The sequence below is a fragment of the Stegostoma tigrinum genome, chromosome 22 (genome assembly GCF_030684315.1).
Source record: "Stegostoma tigrinum isolate sSteTig4 chromosome 22, sSteTig4.hap1, whole genome shotgun sequence".
In the NCBI taxonomy this organism is placed as follows: Eukaryota; Metazoa; Chordata; class Chondrichthyes; order Orectolobiformes; family Stegostomatidae; genus Stegostoma; species Stegostoma tigrinum.
The window spans coordinates 7,679,179-7,702,998 of record NC_081375.1 but is presented as its reverse complement, the minus strand read 5'-3'; the positions used below and the strand labels follow the sequence as shown (position 1 = coordinate 7,702,998).

At 42.4% G+C, this 23,820-nt stretch overlaps 1 protein-coding gene across 1 annotated transcript in view; it reads right to left on the bottom strand.

Moving 5' to 3' along the window:
- The window catches only part of LOC125463862 (sodium-coupled monocarboxylate transporter 1-like), a 70,954-nt gene that overhangs the window by 27,902 nt on the left and 19,232 nt on the right, over positions 1–23,820 (bottom strand). Inside the window, exons 5-11 of the mRNA XM_059653613.1 lie at positions 22,783–22,834; positions 21,504–21,571; positions 21,095–21,249; positions 19,550–19,690; positions 16,183–16,312; positions 6,509–6,597; positions 1,067–1,188 (exon numbers count right to left, since the gene is read on the bottom strand). Of these exons, the coding sequence (XP_059509596.1) occupies positions 1,067–1,188; positions 6,509–6,597; positions 16,183–16,312; positions 19,550–19,690; positions 21,095–21,249; positions 21,504–21,571; positions 22,783–22,834 (757 nt within the window). The remainder of the gene's footprint in view (positions 1–1,066; positions 1,189–6,508; positions 6,598–16,182; positions 16,313–19,549; positions 19,691–21,094; positions 21,250–21,503; positions 21,572–22,782; positions 22,835–23,820) is intronic.

Sequence of the window (23,820 nt, the reverse complement as noted above, 5' to 3'; positions counted from 1 at the left end):
TGATAGACTTGTATGAAGTAGTTCAAGATGGTGACCCAAATAAAGCCCTCAAAAGTAAGCTTGTGGCTCCTTAATATAATGTTCCTTGTGCCACAAGAACAAATATAACAAGAAAAATGAAGATTTTGGGTTCCAAATAGAAGGCAGTAAGTAGAACTCACTCATCTCAGTTGAAGCAAGTCTGAAACTTGGGCTAGTAACCAGAAGAGATTTGCAGCATTTTACAGGTGGCTAAGCCATAGATACTGGAAAATAATTAAGACGTTTTTACAGATCCTGGACAGCCACTTGGAGAATGTTATCTTGAAGTAGGTGACAGTGCGAGACCAACTCTGCATCTGCTAAAGTTCCAAATACCCACAAGTCTAGCCCAAACAACAAGATAAAAGAGTTGGAAAAAAAAGGAAGTTATCAAGAAAATGACAACTCCTATGGACTGGAGAAGCGGCACGGGTAGCAGTGGAACACCCTGGAACATTGAGATGATGCATAGATCAAAAGGACTAATTAGAACTTTGAAGATCTTATCACTCAATGCCAACTGTTACTGAATACTTTGTCACAACATGCAAAGATGATTATAAATAAGGTTTTGGAGTAGATCTGTAGCTCTGGCTGTGGGTATTGAGGTTGGTTGGCTCGCTGAGCTGGTTTGCTGTTCCTCAGACGTTTCGTTACCACGCTTGGTAAGCACATTACCCAGCACGGTAACGAAACGTCTGCGGAACAGCAAACCAGCTCAGCGAGCCAACCAACCTCAACATGCTTATAAATACCCTAAACATGAAGAATGGTTATTAGCTGGCTAAAAGCAACAGTTTTCTAATGTCTTTCCGGGCACCAGTTAAGAGTTTCAGTTCGTTGCACATGCCATTTTACTCTTCAACTGCTCCAGAAAAAGATCAATGCAGGCTGCATCTGATAGTCAGTGACTACCCCGTGTCATCAAAACAAGCAATTTATGATGTGCCTTTATAGACAAGTGAAATGTCACACTAAATTATGTCATTGTTCTTTCTGTACTTCAAGCTCCGTCCTATTGGAATTTCAGAAGTTGTAAGATAACCTAGAAACTTTGAGATCAGTGTCTTCCTATCATCAGAAAGATGGTCCCATGATCTCCAGTTTGGTTTTATAATATCTTCCACCAAGACTGCAGTCATAGCATTGATGCCCGAGGAGATTGTGCTGTGGACATGAAGAATAAAACAGGAATTATAACAGAAATATAACAGAAACAACACATATCAAATGAATTTAGAATCTACATATTCACATTAACTTTGGCTGGAGTAATTTGATGGGTCAGTTTTTAAACTCACCTACTTTATAAATAAATATGCCCCTTTGGCCTCTCCTCATTGACAAGCATGTCTCTAGGAAAATGCAATGTGTACTGAAAAATTTAAGAGCGGAATTCCACCCAAAGAGTGGTAGGGAAGGGCATCTGATTGTTGGGGTAGGCACCAGAGGGACCCCTGCTCCCTTCCCAAAACCCCAGAAATTTGATTTGGGGCATGACGGGCCATGGTTGATGTTTCTCTCTATCACCAATTGACGCATTTAAGTGGTCAATTAACAATCATTGAAGAGCCTTATCTTACCTGTGCTCCTCAGGTGGACCTCAGCTCCAGGTGGAACAAGAAAAAGCTGCCCTACCTGACTGGTAGACCAGTTGTAGGCCTGCTGTGTTCATCCAGCTCTACACCTTGTTATCTCTTGGTAGATCAGTGCCCCTGCTTGTCAGTTTGGTGCATGTGTGGGGCAAGGGGAGTGGGTGTTCTGCACTATTTTGTGCATAACTGAGGGACTAGATTGAAGGCAGAGGTGTGGTCACTGACAGACAGCCCTCACTTCCAACCACCCCTACAGCCAGCTCATAGCAGTCATGATTCTCCAAGTTGGGGTCAAGAGGTGCTGTGCCAGAAACAGCTTTGGCCTCAGCCTTGGTGCTGCCAAATCAGGGTTTGGACCCGAAATGTCAGCCTTTCTGCTCCTCTGATGCTGCGTGTTCTGCTGTGCTCATCCAGCTCTACACCTTGTTATCTCGAATATTGTGGTCTTTGATTATCTGGCAGTGTAGGTAGGTGGCGCTGTCCACTCCAGGTTTATTGTTCTGGTAGAAAGCCGACTGGCAGCCAATAAGTGCCAGAAACTTTCATGCAGTCTAAAATCAGAGAAAACCTGTCTTGTGGTTCAATGCAAAGTTTTACTGTGTCCTTTACATACCTACAACAATTAATTTGCGCAAAAATGTAGGTTTTAGCAATATTTATTTATATTTTCCTGGGGCAAACAGGGAATAAACTGAGTTTTGCTCTGCAAAAAAGGGGCAAAACTTAGACAACATTACTTCTGAATGCATCTTGTACCTGGGTTAGAGAGTGGTAGGATAGTTGGAAGAGCTGATGTCTGCTTATTCTTAGTAACATGTCTGATTATATTTTAAAATCTTCAATAATATTTTCCAGAATTTCTCTGTCTTTAAGAGGGCTAAGAGAGGACATGAGATATTGCTAGCAAACATGGTTAAGGAAAATCCCAAAGACTTTTATTCATATATAAAGAGCAAGAGGGTAACTAGAGAAAGGATTGGCCCACTTAAGGACAAGGAGGAAAGTTATGTGCTGATTCAGAGAAAATGGGTGACATTCTTAACGAGTACTTTGCATCGGTATTCACCAAGGAGAGGGACATGACAGATAATGAAATGTGAGGCTGGATGAACACAGCCGGCCCAGCAGCATCTCAGGAGCACAAAAGTTGACGTTTCGGGCCTAGACCCTTCATCAGAGAGGGGGATGGGGTGAGGGTTCTGGAATAAATAGGGAGAGAGGGGGAGGCGGACCGAAGATGGAGAGAAAAGAAGATAGGGGGAGAGGAGAGTATAGGTGGGGAGGCAGGGAGGGGATAGGTCAGTCCAGGGAAGACGGACAGGTCAAGGAGGTGGGATGAGGTTCGTAGGTAGGAGATGGAAGTGCGGCTTGGGGTGGGAGAAAGGGATGGGTGAGAGGAAGAACAGGTTAGGGAGGCAGAGACAGGTTGGACTGGTTTTGGGATGCAGTGGGTGGAGGGGAAGAGCTGGGCTGGTTGTGTGGTGCAGTGGGGGGAGGGGACGAACGGAAGCGGTGAGGGAAGGGGAGATGCCTGCCTCTTTGTAGGTTACGTGGAACAGTCCCTCTTCCGCACCTACACAGGCCCCAAACCCCACCTCTTCCTCTGTTACATTGATGCCTGTATCGGCGCCGCCTCGTGCTCCCCAGAGGAGCTTGAACAGTTCATCCACTTCACCAACACCTTCCACCCCAGCCTTCAGTTCACCTGGGCCATCTCCAGCACATCCCTCACCTTCCTGGACCTCTCAGTCTCCATCTCAGGCAACCAGCTTGTAACTGATGTCCATTTCAAGCCCACCAACTCCCACAGCTACCTACAATACACCTCCTCCCACCCACCCTCCTGCAAAAATTCCATCCCCTATTCCCAATTCCTCCGCCTCGCCGCATCTGCTCCCACGATGAGGCATTCCACTCCCGCACATCCCAGATGTCCAAGTTCTTCAAGGACTGCAACTTTCCCCCCACAGTGGTCGAGAACACCCTTGACCAGGTCTCCCGCATTTCCCGCAACACATCCCTCCCACCCCGCCCCCGCCACAACCGCCCAAAGAGGATCCCCCTCGTTCTCACACACCACCCCACCAACCTCCGGATACAACGCATCATCCTCTGACACTTCCGCCATCTACAATCCGACCCCACCACCCAAGACATTTTTCCATCCCCACCCCTGTCTGCTTTCCGGAGAGACCACTCTCTCCGTGACTCCCTTGTTCGCTCCACACTGCCCTCCAACCCCACCACACACGGCACCTTCCCCTGCAACCACAGGAAATGCTACACTTGCCCTCACACCTCCTCCCTCATCCCTATCCCAGGCCCCAAGATGACTTTCCACATGAAGCCAATGTGGTATACTGCATCCACTGTACCCGGTGTGGCTTCCTCTACATTGGGGAAACCAAGCGGAGGCTTGGGGACCGCTTTGCAGAACACCTCCGCTCAGTTCGCAATAAACAACTGCACCTCCCACTCGCAAACCATTTCCACTCCCCCTCCCATTCTTTAGATGACATGCCCATCATGGGCCTCCTGCAGTGCCACAATGATGCCACCCGAAGGTTGCAGGAACAGCAACTCATATTCCGCTTGGGAACGCTGCAGCCCAATGGTATCAATGTGGACTTCACCAGCTTCAAAATCTCCCCTTCCCCCACCGCATCCCAAAACCAGCCCAGTTCGTCCCCTCCCCCCACTGCACCACACAACCAGCCCAGCTCTTCCCCTCCACCCACTGCATCCCAAAACCAGTCCAACGTGTCTCTGCCTCCCTAACCTGTTCTTCCTCTCACCCATCCCTTCCTCCCACCCCAAGCCGCACCTCCATCTCCTACCTACTAACCTCATCCCACCTCCTTGACCTGACCGTCTTCCCTGGACTGACCTATCCCCTCCCTACCTCCCCACCTATACTCTCCTCTCCCCCTATCTTCTTTTCTCTCCATCTTCGGTCCGCCTCCCCCTCTCTCCCTATTTATTTCAGAATCCTCACCCCATCCCCCTCTCTGATGAAGGGTCTAGGCCCGAAACGTCAACTTTTGTGCTCCTGAGATGCTGCTGGGCCTGCTGTGTTCGTCCAGCCTCACATTTCATTATCTTGGATTCTCCAGCATCTGCAGTTCCCATTATCACGGACATGACAGATGTTAAGGTTATGGATAGATGTTTGCTTAGTCTAGGTCAAGTTGACATAAGGAAGGAGGAAGTGTTGGGTATCCTAAAAGACATTAAGCTGGACAAGTCCCCAGGTCCGGATGGGATCTATCCCAGGTTACTGAGGGAAGCGAGAGAGGAAATAGCTGGGGCCCTAACAGATATTTTTGCAGCGTCCTTAGACACGGGTGAGGTGCCAGAGGACTGGAGACTTGCTAATGTTGTCCCCTTGTTTAAAAAGGATAATCCAGGTAATTATCGACCGGTGAGCCTGACGTCAGTGGTAGGGAAGCTACTGGAGAAGATACTGAGGGATAGGATCTATTCCCATTTGGAAGAAAATGGGCTTATCAGTGATAGGCAACATGGTTTTGTACAGGGAAGGTCATATCTTACCAACTTAATAGAATTCTTTGAGGACATGACAAAGTTGATTGATGAGGGAAAAGCTGTAGATGTCATATACATGGACTTCAGTAAGATGTTTGATAAGGTTCCTCATGGCAGGCTGATGGAGAAAGTGAAGTCACATGGGGTCCAGGGTGTGCTAGCTAGATGGATAAAAAACTGGCTGGGCAACTGGAGACAGAGGGTAGTAGTAGAAGGGAGTTTCTCAAATTGGAGACCTGTGACCAGTGGTGTTCCACAGGGATCTGTGCTGGGACCATTGGTGTCTGTGATATATGTAAATGATCTGGAGGAAGGTGTAGGTGGTCTGATCAGCAAGTTTTCTGATGACACTAAGATTGGTGAAGTAGCTGATAGTGAAGGGGACTGTCAGAAATTACAGCAGAATATAGATAGACTGGAGAGTTGGGCAGATAAATGGCAGATGGAGTTCAATCTGGGCAAATGCGAGGTGATGCATTTTGAAAGATCAAATTCAAGGGTGAATTATACAGTAAATGGAAAAGTCCTAGGGAAAATTGATGAACAGAGAGATCTGGGTGTTCAGGTCCATTGTTCCCTGAAGGTGACAACGCAGGTCAATAGGGTAGCCAAGAAGGCATATGGCATGCTTTCCTTCACTGGGCGGGGTATTGAGTACAAGAGTTGGCAGGTCATGTCGCAGTTGTATACGACTTTGGTTCGACCACATTTGGAGTGCTGTGTACAGTTCTGGTTGCCACATTACCAAAAGGATGTGGATGCTTTGGAGAGGGTGCAGAGGAGGTTCACCAGGATAATAAAATGTGAGGCTGGATGAACACAGCAGGCCCAGCAGCATCTCAGGAGCACAAAATGATGAAGGGTCTAGGCCCGAAGCGTCAGCTTTTGTGCTCCTGAGATGCTGCTTGGCCTGCTGTGTTCATCCAGCTTCACACTTTATTATCTTGGATTATCCAGCATCTGCAGTTCCCATTATCTCTGATACAGGTTTCTTTGTTTGTTTGTTTTACTTCTTCTTGAATTTGTTAAGGCTCACAGTGCCTCTCTGTGAAGCCATTGGAAGACAATGAATTTACTCCCATGCACCTACTATTGTCATCTTTCATTTACACTGGGCTGACTCAGTTCCTAGCATTCAGCACTTACCAGTATGATTCAGCAGCTCACCATATACAGTATGAAACAAAGAGCTCACTGTTTCCCTCCTGCATCTCCATCAGCATTCAAACATTTTTCTTAATACCAATATTATTAGCAGTATTTTTTGCACAAATACATATTTCATTAAAATTTAATTCCAGGTGACATGCTGCGAATTCCAAAAGCGAAGGTAACATATTACGTACCTCAAAGTGCCACTAAAGGCACTGGCAATAAAAAGCCCAGGAACTCCAGGCATGTGAGACAAGATATCCAAAACCAGAAGTGGTGTAAGCTTCAGAAAAGGTATTAAAGAAAAATCAGTAAGGAAATATTTCTTGATATCTGTAATACCAGGTCAAATATTACCAAACATTTATCAATGTTGATAAATTAGATCAACAAAAATACATACAACAACAAATATGATAACTTTAAAAACAATATTTAAACAAATTACTGATTTTGGCAGTTTTCTTTGTAATCCTCTCAGCCTCACTGGTTCCTAAATTTATTCCAAGCACACAACTGTACCAACTTCATACCTGACTCAATCTTACATTGAAAAAAAAGGTATGCTACTCTCGCACAAAAGGCTCAAGCCCTTTCACTGATGCACATAATGAAATCAAATTTGGGAAATCAGAACAGATTAAGGCAGCTGAGAAGAATTCAATTAGGGGCAGTTTCTTGAAGCAATATGTTGTGGATCCAACCAGTGATCAGGCAATATTTGATCTGGTGATGTGTAGTGAGGTAGGTTTAATGAATGATCCCAGTGTAAAAGATTTCCTGAGGGAAATGTAAGGGTAATATAGTAGAATTTAGCATTCAGTGTGAGAGCAAGTTGGAAACAGTTGTGCTAAATTTAAACAAGGATAAGCACATCAGGATGAAGGCAGAGTTGGTTGGAATGAACTGGGAATGAATTTTAGCAGAAAAAAATGTCTGAGGAATGATGGCAAGTATTGAAGAAAATAATTCATGACCCTCAGCAAAGACACAGCTTGATGAGTAAGAAGTAAGGGATTAAGGCAACCATGGTTAACCAGGGAATTTAGGGACAGTATCAAATTGGATGACAAAAACACACAATGTGGTAATGATTAGTGGTAAACCCGAGGATTGGGAAAGTTTCAAAAAAACAAGATGACAAAAATAATAAAGAAGGAGAAAACAAAATATGACAGGAAACTAGCCATTAATGAGGCAGATAGTTAGAGGATTTTTACATACAGGTTGGGTATCCTTATATCCAAAAAATTCAGGATTAATCATGCATTGAAATTTGGATACTTTTGGTTTTCGGGTAAAGCACAGTTGACTTCACCTGAGGTAGATTTTCTTGCCAGATTACATTGAAAAAAATATGAAACTATGTTCAGAGGGGTGAGAGAGTGTTGTGGTGAGCACTGGCGGGGAGAATGAGGATTGGCATATGGGGGTAGAGCAGGGCTGCGGTGCTTTAACAGTCGAGTTAATTTGCTCAGGGTTATGCTGCTCAGCAGCCTTTAGACCAGCTACTGTATGTGAATGAAGGAACTTAGAAACATGAACAGGTACAAACAAGAACTTAAATTTATTCAAATTTATTTATTCGTAATTGAAAAGCTGGCAATTGGAGCTTCTAAAAGGTCCACTTTCTGTAGCTGGGACAATGGGGCTGACATGAGACCAGGAAATGGATCTTGTAAAATTGGCGTACATTGTTGGCAGCCCCACTTGAAAAGTTTTTCCAGCATCATCTGTCTCATTAGTTTTGCTCTCTCTTTCAAAGTATGCTCGGTTAAGAAGTCATGTTGTTCCAGTGCATTTATGAAATTGCCTTACATCTTTACAATGTCATCTACTGGTATTTTCTCCACCTGTTGCGTATCCATGTTATACTTGTCATCACTGCTTGTATTTTGCTGTAACACCATTGTGAAATCTCTTCGCCAGTAATAAGGTGCAAGGCAGGGGCATTGTCATCAACATTAAACACCTCTTCAATAACCTCAGCCTCAAGTTTGGTTACACATTCTAAAGGAACACATTTTGTAGTCAAGGAGTTGGTATACAATCTGCTCTACCCACAGGAACCTTTCAAAGTTTTGTTTGATACAATTGACTTAATTGAACATTGTTACAAGCCACAGATTATGCTAAGCGTTTGCTGAGGTTGTTTCATCAATAAAGCCCGCAGGCATTAGCCGATGTATTGAGAGTGTCCATAACTCTAAGTTCCTTTTGAAAGCCTGCCAACCACAGGTCTCCATTTACAGCAAGAAGCATATTACTCATAAGGAGTTCTTTTTTTAATATTTACACCTTTATTGGAAAAATAACTTTTGCACTGCAAAGCACCCAAGGCACTCACATGTGACTATCAGTAGTATTGCTAAACAGTTGATTTTGGTGGACTTCAGTTCAGAACTAGTCAAGTCTCAGATGAATGGAATCCTGTCAATGTTCTCTTACTTAGAAGCAGAGGTAGATGAGCGGAAGACAATAGAAGAATTGGAGGAGCTGCGGATAGTAAGGAGGATTGCCAGAGGATACAGCAGGATTTGGGCATACAAATCTGTTCAAGTCCAGTTCTGGTCGCCCTATTATAGGAAAGATGTGGATGCTTTGGAGAGGGTTCAGAGGAGGTTTACCAGGATGCTGCCTGGACTGGAGGGCTTATCTTATGAAGAGAGGTTCACTGAGCTCAGACTTTTTTCATTGGAGAAAAGGAGGAGGAGAGGGGACCTAATTGAGGTATATAAGATAATGAGAGGCATAGATAGAGTTGATAGCCAGAGACTATTTCCCAGGCCAGAAATGGCTAACACGAGGGGTCATAGTTTTAAGCTGGTTGGAGGAAAGTATAGAGGGAATGTCAGAGGCAGGTTCTTTACACAGAGAGTTGTGAGAGCATGGAATGCGTTGCCAGCAGCAGTTGTGGAAGCAAGGTCATCGGGGTCATTTAAGAGACTGCTGGACATGCATATGGTCACAGAAATTTGAGGGTGCATACATGAGGATCAATGGTCGGCACAACATCGTGGGCTGAAGGGCTTGTTCTATGCTGTACTGTTCTATGTTCTATGTTCTAAATCCACAGTTCCCTGACAATGACAACAAAACAGATGTGGTCAAGAAGGCATTTGACATGCTTGCCTTCATCAGCCAGGGTACAGAATATAAAAATTGGCATGTCACGTTGCAGCTGTACAGAAATTCAACATTTATAATATTGTGTACACTTCTGGTTGCCACACTGCCAGAAGGATGTAGAGGCTCTGCAGAGAATAAAGAGGTAGTTTACTAAATTTTCTGAAGAAGGATCTAGACCTGAAACGTCAGCTTTTCTGCTCCTCTGATGCTGCTTGACCTGCTGCGTTCATCCAGCTCTACACCTTGTTATCTCAGTTTACTAAATTTACCCGGTTTGGAGAGAGATTGAACAAACTTGGTTTGTTTTCATTTGAACATTGAAGGACGAAGGATGACCTGATAGAAGTTTACAAAATTATGAGAGGCATGGAATAAATAGATAGTCAGACTCTTTTTTTCCCAGGGTAGAAATGTCAATTATTTGGGGACACACATTTATGGCAAGAGTATCAAGGGTTATGGGGAAAAGGCAGGAAAGTGGAGTTGCGAATGACGGATCAGCTATGCTCTCACTGAATGGTTGCGGAGATTTGATGGGCTGAATGGCCTACCTTTGTTCCTTCATATAATGGTCTTCTAGCATCATTTAAAACAATTACCAATGAAATTGACAAATAAAATGATTATCCAGATATCACGATGACAGTTAGATACCTTATCTATATCATGTTTTAAACAAGATGATCTAACCACTATCCTTCTTAATTGATACAGTTATTGGTTTATTATTGTAACAAAAGTTATTCAACACAAATGTAATAATTGGTTACACAGTCACTAAGTATCTGTTTAAATACTTTTTGTAAATCTCTCTCTCTCTTTTAAACAGGTACTTAGTGACTGTGTGTTAGTCTGACATCAGTGGTGGGGATAAAGCTGGAGTCAATCATTAAGAATATAATAACATAGCATTTGGAAAGCAGTGACAAAATTGATCCTAGCCAGCATGGATTCCCTGAAGGGAAATCAGGCTTGACAAACCTTCTGGATATTTTTGAGGATGTGACTAGTAGTGTGGTAATGGTGAATCAGTAGATGCTGTGTATCTGGATTTTCAGAAGGCTTTTGACAAGGTTCCACACAAGAGATTAGTATGCAAAATTAAAGCTCAGGGTATCAGAGGTAATGTATTAACATGGATGGAGAACTGGTTGTCAGACAGGAAATAGAGTTGGAATAAATGGGTCCTTTTCAGAGCGGCAGGCAGTGACGTGTGGGGTACCGCAAGGTTCAGTGCTGGGACCCCAACTGTTCACAATATACATTAACAATTTGGACGAAGGAATTGAATGCAATATCTCCAAAAGTGCAGGTGGCACTAAGCTAGATGCGGTGTATGCTTTGAAGAGGATGTTAAGAGGCTGTAGGGTGAATTGAACAGACTGGCTTAGTGGGAAAATATTGTGCAAATGCAAATAAATGTGGAGAAAAACAGGAAGCCAGATTATTATCTTCTTGGTGGCAGTTTAGGAAAAGGTGAGGTGCAATGAGACATGGATGTCATGGTGGAACAGTCACTGAAGGTGGGCTTGTAGGTGCAGGATGATGTAAGGAAAGTTAATAGCATGGTCTCCTTCATAGTGAGGGGATTTGAGTATCGGAGTAAGGATGTCTTGCTGCAGTTATACAGGGCCTTGGTGAGGCCACACACCTTGGATATAGTGTAAAGTTTTGGTTTCCTAGTCTGAGGAAATACATTCTTGCTATTGAGGAAGTCCAGAGAAAATTCACCAGACTGATTCCTGGGATGGCAGGACTGACATATAAGGAATGACAGGATCGACTGGGCTTGTATTTGCTGGAATTTAGAAGAATGGCTGTGGGGAGGGGGGTTGGTGGCGGGGGTGTGGGGTGATCTCATAGAAACATATAGAATTGGATGGGACTGGACAGGTTAGACGTGGGAAGAATGTTCCCAAAGTTGGGAAAGTCCAGAACAGGGGGTCATAGTCTAAGAATAAGGGGTAAGTCACTCAAGACTGAGATGAAAAATAATTTCTTCACTCAGAGTTGTGAACCTGTGGAATTCTCTCCCACAGGAAGTTTTGGGGCCAGTTCATTAGATATATTAAAGACGGAGCTGGATGTGGCCCTTGTGGCTAAAGGGATCAAGGGGTATGGGGAGAAAGCGGGAAAGAGATACTGAGATTACATGGTCAGTCCTGATAGTATTGAATGGTGGTGCAGGCTCAAAGGGCAGAATGGCCTACTCACCTATTTTCTATATTTCTATGAAAGTGTAGATATTCCAGAGTCTGTTAGTCTGATGTTCTTGCATATGCTTTTAATTCCATTGTGGGATGTGGGTATTGCTGGCTGGGCCAGTATTTATTGCCTATCCATAGTTGCCCTTTAGATGGTGGTGATAAGCTGCCTTCTTGAATCAATGCAGTCTATGCGCTGCACAGATAGACAAACAATGCCGCTTGCATGTGGACAAATAATTAATTGTACAAGGATTTCTCGTAAGTCTTGCAATCACAGGTTGTTCAGGAAACATAATCTTGACACCTCCTTCAATCACAATTTCAAAAGGACTGATAGATTTCATCCTGAACCCAAAAGAAATCAACAGAAGTGTGAGGGATAGCTGGGCAGCTTGTTCTTAGCTGGCTTTCCTCCATCTGAACAAGATAAAAACTAAGTCAGCTTCCAAGCCAGTCACAGTCCAAAACAGCAAGGGTTTACAGGAAAGCAAGCAGTTATTAGCAGTCATGTGTTTTACAGAAAGCCTTGTTTGAAAGAAAACAATGTCACAGTGAACTTCCAATGACCTCTTGAAGAAACTTCTCTGGATATTTCTGAAAAATGTGAAGGGAATCCAATTTCCACAATCCTTCAAAACATATATACGTCAAGCAATATTAATTTTAAACGTCTTTGCAATGGTGCACATGGATAATCACAGCTCTGAGGATTGATGTGGAGGTGCCAGTGTTGGGCTAGGGTGGACATGGTCAGAAATCACTCGACACCAGGTTATAGTCCAACAGGTTTATTTGAAATCACAAGCTTTTGGAGCCTCACTCCTTCTTCAGGTGTTACTGAGTATCAGACAGAATTTATAAGTAGAAGATCAAAGGTTCACATTATTGATGAAAATGTACTAAACAAGCCTAAGATGCTGTTAAATCTTTAATCAGCTAGAAGGTTTTAATTGATTAATATGTAAATCCCCAAATTCATTACAAGTCTCTGCCCTGAGAGAACTAAAGGTTTTATCAACGTAGAGAAGACGTGACATTTTAGGCCAGACAATGCATGTTAGATGTGAGACCTTGTTAAGAATCTGTTTGTGTTTTGGTTTGGAGTCAGAATGGCTTTATTTCTAAAGTAGAAATTTATAAAATACTATATTGACTGACTGTCTATAAATTGTGTGTTTTTTGATCAAAGTGTGTATGTGTATGTGTGTGTGTGTGTGTGTGTGTGTCGGTGTCTGTGTATGCGTGTGTGTGCACGTGCGCATGAGAGAGGTGTGGAGAGAGAGTGAGTGAGTGTGTGTGTGTGAGAGTGAGTGTATGTGATGGGAGGGGGAAGGTGTGGAGAGCAAGAGTGAGTGTGTGTATGTGTGGATCGGGGTGGGGGAAGAGAGAGAGTGATTAAAAATTTAACAGCATCTTATGCTTGATACGTCCTCGTCAGTGGTGTGACCCTTCCTTCCTTTACTTATAAATTCTGCTTCTGATACTATTTCTGTCACTAACACCTGAAGGAGGAGTGAGGCTCCAAAAACTTGTATTTTCAAATAAGCGTGTTGGAATATCACCTGGTGTCGTGTGATTTCTGGTTTTGAGGATGGACATTGCTATCTGCAGGCATAATAGTCATGTAACTATGCAAACGTGGAGTAATGTTTCACTACATTTGCAGGAAAAGCATGCATACAATAAATGCCAATGAGTCTAGATTGAGGATGGGACAGTGTGGAATTTGAGAGTGGTTCTTGATAAATGGCACTTGAACTCCTTCAAGGAACAGACTGTCAAGCTGACAGGGACATGGTCCGTGCTGAAGGGGATACTTCAGACTTCTAGTGAGAAAACTTCCAATCTGCTGCTCCCAACTGCTCATGAAGCAGCAATGTTATAGGATCATATTCATAGGATTTGTAAAGTCACACAGCATAGAAACAAACCTTCAGCCAACCATGTCTATGTCAACTAACACCAAAACTACACTAATCTCATTTCCCTGCACTTGGTCAATAGTCTACTATGCCCTGTCATTTTAAGTACTAATCCAGATGTTTCTTAAGTGGTGTGAGAAAACTGAGGTACTAATAAACCTTCATGTTTTTCTATACAACATCCAGATCACATTTCCAAATGAGGACACAAAACAGAAGGGCTCTAGCTGCTAGGCCCATCTCCATGTATCCATTAAACCACATCTCCGAGGGGGAACAAACCTCAGGGCATACCAACCTCTTCACTGACCTGTAATGGCACAAAAACATTCATCTCAGGGGCTAATCTATCTAGAGTATGCTGGAAGTCATGTTCTGGTGAAGACATGACTGACACAGGCCTGCAGCTACAACAGGAAGAAATGGCTAGGACACTGAGAGGACTAGCGGAGAACAGAACCCCTCTCGCCCCAAGCCTCCAGACTCAGCCAACAGTGAGCTGGTGGAATTGTAGAGGTAAGTAGATGAATATATTGCTGAGCTGCCAGACATCATGTGCAGACTGATGTAAAGGGCAAAAGGGACTGATCGGGTTCTGTCTGACGTTATGGTATGTTAGCTCATGATGGTTTCCATAGATTGAACGGCAGATGCTTTTAAAGCCAGGTCCAGCAGAACAATCAGTATCTTCTGGATCTTCACAGGTGACAGGGTGAGGGAAGAACATCTTTCACTCCATCACTCAAGCCACTCATGCAATTGTTCATTGGCCAGGTGGGGGAAGGGGTGCAGAAACCTTGTCCTCTCTCCAGGGACCCCATCTGCTTGAGGGGTCAGGGAGGCGCCACCGATCACAAATAAGGAAGAGGAATGACAGATAGGCACCTCGGGATTATCATCTCAGGACACCCCAGAGGTACCTGTTGCACAACCCCACCTTTGGCAGGCTTCCAAATGCCTCCTCGAAGGCTGTACCTTCACCCACACAGGAAACGCCCAGCAGGTTAGGGGCCTCTCAGCCTCAGACCACCATAATGTGCTCACCAATGTTGGCTGGGAAAAAGCTGTGAAACCAGTTCGCAGATTTCCACAAACTCCAATGCAGCTGCTAAGGTGTCACCAAAATGTAGTGATAGGAAAGAAAATTAAAGCAACACTGGAGGCACTGGAGGTGTACACATTTGGACAACATGACGTGTAACACAAATACTGCACTTTCTGTGACAGTCCTGTGGTCTTCCTGAATCTGTTAGGGTTTCTGCTTCTTCCTTGTAGTCTACATTGAAGGGTTCTGATCTCCACACTCACTCACAAGTACATCACGTGGAGCTTGTAAAGAGTGTGGGAATTGTTCAGAACGTAAACATTGTGAGAACCCCCTGAATAATGGCACACACATGAAAGAATAGTGCGCTATGTTGTGGGTCACAAAAAAGTTGGACGTTGAAGGAGCAAAATCCCTTCCTGTTCAGTATGTGGCTGGATGATACCAGGGCCTCCAAGCTCCATGTGTACACAGTCGATGGCCCCATGTACCTGACGGAATTTGGTGGCATCTGCAAATTCAGTGGCTTAACCACTTTGGTTCTCTGGGTCTACGGTGAACTGGACGCATGGTATTCCTTCGCTGTAAAGAGCACTGGCAAGCTCACAAATATACTTGTGGGCTGTTGACTTGGAGATACTATGCATGATCCCAGCTGATGTCTCGAAGGAACTGTGGTTAGGAAGTTCAATGCCTCTGTGATGTTCAGCATCCACCTGCCATTGCTTACGACGCTGAAATATTTGTTAAAAGCCTCACATGGCACGATATAGTAAATATTAACAAGGTCAGTAGCCTCTTGTGTTGGTGCACTGTCAGTCAACGAGAGATGCACAAAGCTGCCTAACTCATCTCATGATGTGGAAGTGCCAGTGTTGGACAGGAGTGGACAAGGTCAGAAGTCACACAACACCAGGTTATAGTTCAACTGGTTTATTTGAAATCATGAATGTTTGGAGCACTGCCTCTTCGTCAGGTGAAGTGACAAAGGGGCAGCACAGCGGAAGCTTGTGATTTCAAATAAACCTGTTCGACCATATTCTGGTGTCATGTGACTTTTGACTAACTCATCTCAGACCATCTTTCAGCCAGTCTCTGAATAATCTATCAGGCTATTACTTTATCAAACTGATTCTGCTTTCAATTACATCGGGTTTTACGAGTGTTATGGAGAAATCACATTCTGCAATTTCATTCCATTTCCCTGAAGGATCAGGATTGTTGACTCTTATACAGAATAATCTTTGAGTGACATTGTAAAATATCTCATCAAATATCGGAAGATTGAAATGAGAAACAGACATCCATAAGGAAATATCAGATTTCTTAAAAAGCAGGTTTCAAAACACTCTTTACATGCAGAATATTATATATTATAAGTTAAATAGGGATTCATGGTTACTAACTCAGCTGTAAAGATCTTCAAACCAAAATTGTTTGAAAAGGACTGTCCTGTTGAATTGAACCAGTCTCAAAGCTACAAGCTAGAATGAAAGGGCAGTGTGACACATTGCAATACTATCTAGATCCTTAAGGTTATGATCTAAAACCATACAGCTACTTGCCTGGTTACTATTGCTGACTCTTTTTGCCTTCAATGGATCACAAGTTTCGTAAACTGCATACATGATTAAACCGCACATACAAGCCGTAATGGTTACTCCAAGCATACCAAACCAGTTTAGCAATATTGCCCTGTTAAATAATGAAGAATCGATGGTCAATGCATGAAGCTACATTGCAAAGTAAGAATGAAATAAGTGAACTTTGAAAGCTTGCTGTTGTCCAACCGAACATTTCATGTATTCTACTAGTGTGAACACATAATAAATGATGAATAAAATTCCTTCTGGTCAATATGGGTCATTGAATTGATAATTATATGACTGAGATGTCTTACAAGGTTATATTTCATATAATCAGGGCTCAGTGTACACAAACATAACATGTAGTACTTCAAGTGAAGCTACAGGTCATGAGTATAATGTCACAAAGTGTCAATTGTAAGTGCAAATGAGGATGAAACTTTGTAACATTTGCATTTGTTAATTTATAAACTAAATTACCACATAAGAAGTGAGAATCGAATTATCATAGCAGGTTACGAATTGATCTATTCTACTTAGGAAGTACAGTGCCAATGGGCTAAACAGTAGCCCAATTAACTACAAATACAAAAGACCGGACTCCAACAATGAGGTGCAGTCACTCAGGGTGAATGAGTGGTTTGAAGACTTAAGTATGGGGAATTATCTTAAAAACAGAATTGAAAAAAATCTGTCAATAATCAATTTACAATATACTTTGCATGAAGTATTCTCTTTAAAGTCTTCAATTTTGGGTTTCTTGAGCTTTTTACACATTGTTCTTCTCGGTAGTATGATTATTTATCCAAGAGTTGTAAAACCACAGCTTATGCTGTGACTTTACTTGGGACAGGCACCAACTCTACCTCAGCTCGAAATTGGATCAAAACTGAAAGACCAGCTAGGATTTTGAGGCAATCCAAAAATTTTGATATCGCTGTTAGCGGTGCAAATTTTACCCTGGGTTAAAATATTGCCATCAAAGCTTTTCATCTTGCACTCAACAGGTCAAATGCAAGAATACCAAATTTCAAATGATCACAACAATTTACACTACAGTAGAAAATGTTCTGATTGACTGGCAACTGATTGCCCAAGATCACTCTGATCACCTGAGGAGAAAGTCACAGAGGAACTATAGACCTCCCAAGTTCCCAAGTAATTTAGGGAAAGTGCAAGACTTAACATATGATCCTATTTCTTGACGTCCTAGATGATAAATCTACGACTGTCTACTTGCAAGCCTACCTTTATTGATCAACATATACTTTGGAATTCTTAAAGTGTTATGTGCTATAAGATTGGTCCCATCAGCATCCTTTAAGTTGTACTCCATCAATAACCTTGTAAATCATCTGGTCATCTAGTAAGCAAGACATGCAGAATGCATCAAAGTTATCCTGTGGTACAATGGCTACCCTGGTGAAATAATTGTTCAGTATGAATCATAGTGACGAAGGATGCTGTAGGTCGCAGAGAGACATAGATAAGCTGCAGAGCTGGGTTGAGAGGTGGCAAATGGAGATTAATGCAGATAAGTGTGACGCGATGCACTTTGGTAGGAGTAACCAAAAGGCAAAGTACAGGGCTAATGGTAAGATTCTTAGCAGTGTAGATGAGCAGAGAGATCTCGGTGTCCATGTACACAGATCCTTGAAAGTTGCCACCCAGGTTGACAAGGCTGTTAAGAAGGCATTCAGTGTCTTAGCTTTTATTAATAGAGGCATCGAGTTCCGGAACCAAGAGGTTATGGTGAAGCTGTACAAAACTCTGGTGCAGCCGCACTTGGAGTATTGTGTACAGTTCTGGTCACCGCATTATAAGAAGGATGAGGAAGCTTTGGAAAGGGTGCAGAGGAGATTTACTAGGAGGTTGCTTGGTATGGAGGGAAGGTCTTATGAGGAAAGGCTGAGGGACTTGAGGCTGTTTTCATTCGAGAGAAGAAGGTTGAGAGGTGACTTAATTGAAATATATAAAATAATCAGAGGGTTAGATAGCATGGATAGGGAGAGCCTTTTTCCTAGGATGGTGACGGCGAGCACAAGGGGGCGTAGCTTTAAATTGAGGGGTGAAAGATATAGGACAGATGTCAGAGGTAGTTTCTTTACTCAGAGAGTAGTAAGGGAATGGAACGCTTTGCTGCAACGGTAGTAGATTCGCCAACTTTAGGTACATTTAAGTCATCATTGGACGAGCATATGGACGTACATGGAATAGTGTAGGTTAGATGGGCTTGAGATCGGTATGACAGGTCGGCACAACATCGAGGGCTGAAGGGCCTGTACTGTGCTGTAATGTTCTATGTTCTATGTTCAAAGTAAGAGATGGACAAAAGGCCTCCACTTGAGGACCAAAAAGGCCTGATGTATTTCAATTGTCCCAGAAAGTCAAAGGATGTCAAGAATTTGAAAAACAGGTTAAGGAAACTATTGAAATTTCATACTTCTAAATGTCATGCTCCTATGCAGCAGCTATGTGAGTGTCATTTTCCACATAAAGGATGCTGCAGTCAGTCCAACAAGACATCCTGTACACTACACAACTGAGTAACCTTTATGTATGGCTTTTAGTATTGTTGCAAAGCCAGGTATGTAACCTTTACGTAGCTGAGATTGGCTGATCAAAACAGGGACCATGTTTCTTCAGTGCCGGCCAATCCTCTTGCCACATTTAAATAAATAATTACAGGTCAATTAGGCTTGTTAACAAACACAGTTACCTGGATAATGCACTGCCCATGTCATTTCATGCCTGCACTGAGCATTCAGATAGGAACAGTCAGCAGGAATTTCATGGCCTAGATGGAAGATAGTGGAAAGAGATGGGTGGAGTGCACCTCATTCAGGTGAGAAATGTCAGTGCCATACCCCCAGTGTTTCCTTATGTGCCTCCCGTTCTCAGGAACCCTGCCCCCAATTCCCTTGCTACGTCACCTCCCTAGTTTTCAGAATGTCTCCCTGCCCTAAGACCCTGAACTTACTCTTTGGGACAGCCACCTTCCTTTCTCTTGCTCCTTCTTGCAGTCTGACAGTGCCCACTATTGAGTACCAGTGCCAATGGGTCAGCTGGCAGTTACCAGGGGCAGGACTTCCTCTCAGTGAAGGATGAAGGTCCTAGCCTCAACCCAGTTGGCCTGCCTTCACTGTGTCCTGACTATAGGGTGGGCTTCTTTATGGTATGTCAGCCTCTAGCTGGCTTTCCATGTGTGCGGGAAGGTGAAGGATGCAGTCTAACTCTGTAAAATGCCTTTCCACCCTGTAAATGCAGCCTGGTCGCATAGAAAATGTCAAGTGCTGTCTCCTGGTTTTGAACACAAACATAGCCTCTAACCATGAGTTTAACTTACTTTTTTGCCTCTTTCTCACTCTTGCAGGCCAGGTATCTTTGTACCTGAGCTTGGTTGGAACTGTATAATGCAACCCATACAAATGTGCCTCCTAGTACTGTGCTCCAAAATGTATGTCTTTTCCTCGGATCAGGATCAAAGCTGAAAGGTAAGATATTTTTATGCAGCAATTACATTTCTATTGATGCACAAATCTCCAAAATATGCTTGAATAATTCTCTGTCAGGATCCAAATGCTGATGCACACCGAAGAAATTGTTTAGAAATAACTGAAAAAAAGCTAAATATGATGAATTACATTTTGAAATGTATGACTAGTCACACAGGCAAACACAACAATTTTTTTTGGAGCTGATACTCTAAACATTTGACCTTGGGAAACATCTATTTGTCATTGGCAAGATCTATACAATGAGTGTAAAATATTTTGTTCCTTTTATACCATCTCTGGACTTCCAAGGATCCTATGAAGGATACTGCAGGAACTCTGTTATCAGACTCAACCTACAACAAGGCCTCCATTAGCAGATGGTGATGGTAAGTGGTGACATCAAGGAAAGAAGCTAGATTTTGTTGACACTTTCTGGCAGGAGGCATGGCTTTGTCGGGCAGAGGACTCATGGACAGAGAAAGGGAGAGACCGAGAAAGAGAGAGAGCGAGACAGAGAAAGAGAGAAAGAATTCATCAAAAAGATGTCCTTATCCGATGTAATTATTGATTTCCCAATGTGAGGTTTATTTCTCTTAAGGATTGTAAAGACCTATGCCAGTAGAATATATAACCCCTGCCTCATGTTTTTTGTGCCACCTGTGTAGTTAAATCTTATGCTGCACATGAATGTATTTGGTTCAATTGATCTGTCCAATAATTAAACTAGAACTTATCTGAGGAATATCTAGGAAATTTTAGTGATAGTAGGAACTTCAGACGCTGGAGAATCTGAGATAACAAGATGTGGAGCTGGATGAACACAGCAGGCCAAGCAGCATCTTAGGAGCAGGAAAGCTGACGATGTTTCAGGCCTAGACCCTTCTTCAGAAATGGGGGAAAGGAAGAGGTTTCTGAAATAAATAGGGAGAGAGGAGGAGGCGGACAGAAGATAGATAAGGATATATCTTCTCCTTTATCCATTTTCTATCCACCTCCCCCCCTCCCTATTTATTTCAGAAACCTCTCCCCATCCCCATTTCTGAAGAAGGGTCTAGGCCCGAAACATAAGCTTTCCTGCTCCTCTGATGCTGCTTGGCCTGCTGTGTTCATCCAGCTCTACACCTTGTTATCTAGGAAATGTTAGTATTGGATATATATAATTAACTTTATGTTTCTTGGTGAATAATTATTTAGTATTCCCTGAAAGCCCTTCTTCTTCAACATCATTCCCATTTTGATTTTCTATTATTGTAACTTATTTTACCTAGTGTTTTTGTTGCAATCATACTCTAAATGCTTTATTGCTACGTGCGTTGCAATCTATCCCCAAGAGAAAGCAAAATAAAATTAAAGCATTGTAAGTAAAGCAAGAACAGCATTACAAACCTACTCACTCAAAAAAATTTAGGCGCCCACCACGTTCTGCAGTTCTCCAAACCTTTCCAATCCCTCCAACCTTAATTAATCCCTGAATCAGCAAAGCAAGGAGGCCAGCTACCATTATGCAGATTTGTAGCACGTCTGTCCAGACAACAGCTTTAATACCACCCTATAAAAATTATAAGTAATAATTAAATATGTCTTAGTTTCTTCAGTAAACATTTGAGCAAAGAAAATAGCTTTCAAAGTGGAAATTGATGCCGATTATTGAAAAAGGTTAAAATTACAAGCATCAGGCAAAGACTAATTTCTGAATTGTTAAAATAACTGAATATGAAACGTAATGATGTATGTATGCCACTCACTGTAAATCATAAATTAACTATTAATTAACGATTTAAGTGTCAAATTGAGAATTCTTACTAGTGTTGTATATAATGTGCACACACAACCCGTGGTGATGATGGAAATCCACAAGTTGATCCCAGTAACTGAAACAGACAATTATTGTAAAAAGTTAAATTTATACATAGCAGATTAATTTACGTAAAAATTTATTTATGGTAAATTCCGGAATGATGAAGACAAAGATATGTGCATGCTACCCAAGGAACATCATACAATCATCATTCACAATAAATGAGCTCACACAGGGAGTTCACACAAAATGATTATGGAGATTTTATGAAGTCAGGCCCAACCTACACTGAACGTACCTCTGAAGAAAATGGTCATGGAAGGTGTGGTGTGGGTAGCAAGACTTTCCAATGGTCTGTTTGAGGTCTTAGTGGAGGCAATGGGCAGCTGGAGAATTTTCCTTTCCTCTACAGCGTCTCAAAGCCTTTCAAATATCTGATGAGGAGGGAGTGAGATGGGATTGCTCCTGACTTCAGTGTCTGATCCTTTACTCTAAGAGCACTAATGGATACATATTCAAATTGTAATGATTTGATAGAAACTTGAGAGATAAAAAAAACTTGAACCGTCTCAGCACAACTGCTCAATTCACTGCCTCACCTTATTTAATTCTAAAGTCTTATAACACAGCCACAAGGTCACCACACTGTACTTTGCTACATTCACTACACCACATTTCACCAAACATTCTTATCTTCAGCCTTACATATTTAGCACTCTTACAAATGTCATTCACTCACAATTTACATATCATATGGCCGTCGCACTGGCAATTCAACCATGACGTGCACGTTCTACAAACATCTTACAAGGCTCGCTGACACATTTCCCTTTGTCTCTTGAGAGGATAACACATTGTGGAGCTGGAGAAACACGGCAGGCCAGGCAGCATCAGAGGAGCAGGAAGGCTGACGTTTCGGGTCTGGACCCTTCTTCAGAAAAAAAAGTTTCTGAAGGAGGGTCCCGATTTGAAACGTCAGCTTTCCTCCTCCTCTGATGCTGCCTGGCCTGCTGTGTTCCTCCAGCTCCACACTGTGTTATCTGACACTCAAGCATCAGCAGTTCTTATTACCTTTCTCGAAAAGGGTTATCAAATTACTTCAGCACTTAATTCTCCAGCAAAGCCCGAGAAGCTGTTGAGGCATTGTCCCAGGAAAGTTACCCTGGCTCTACGGAAATTACAATTACTATTTACATTGTAGTAAAGCATGCTATGAGGTCTAATTCTCATTTTGGTAATATTGCACTGCTGGTGGAAATCTTCATGAAAAATTACTGAACTCACCTTCACTGAGTGCTATTGCAGGCGTATAGGTAGCAATGCCAAGATAAATGAACTGAAAAAAATACAACAATATTAAAGATTACTGAAACAAACTTACAATAAATCTTTAATCCCAAATTCTCATATGCAAATGGTTGTCTGTCAACATTATAGTCAAAGTTAGACCATAAATTCATTACTTTGTATTGAAAATATTAAACTAGTTGTGCCTGTTAGAATTTGTTGCAATTGGACAAACCAGTCAGGTCATTTTAGATCACAGTTTCATCCAAAAAGAATTTATCAGATCGTATAATATGTTCTGTTGCTAACAAATACAGAAACCCAGATCTATTGTACAAATAAAATACACTTGCCTTTTGTCTGTACGTTCACACAATCCTCAGAAACAATTTTACATAGCATCTTTAATGTAGTAAAACATTGCAATGTGCTTTAGAGTCGTCAGCTTCATTTTTGAATTTACCAATGATGTCTTAATGATAGCATCTCTGCAATGGTATCAGATATTTTACCCAGGAACACATGGAATAGCAATAAATGAGGATGTCAGCAGCCTGACAGCACAGAGGAGTGGAGGGATGAAGATGAAATTTGGAAATGTCGGGCTGGCTAGGCTTGGATGCTCTGGACAGTCAGTTGTGTGACTGGTTGGGCAGCTGGGAGGTTGAGCCAACTATAAGACATCTTGATGGAAGGTACACTGCCTTTTCATTGACAGCCCTCAAAAGTAATCCTATTGACACAATCACACAGAATGTGCACATTCAACTTTATTTATATTCATACAGGGGATGTGAGCATCACTGACCAGGCTGGCATTTACTACCCATCCCTAATTTGCCAGGAGGGCAGCGAAGAGTCAACCACACTTTTGAGAGTCTGGAGTCACATGTAGGCCAGGCCAGATAAGGATAGCAGATTTCCTTCCCTAAAGGACATTAGTGAACCAGATGTTTTCAAGAATTCACATGGTTTTGTGATTGCCATTAGACCCTTATTTCCAGATCGTTATTGAATTCAAATGCCAACATCTGC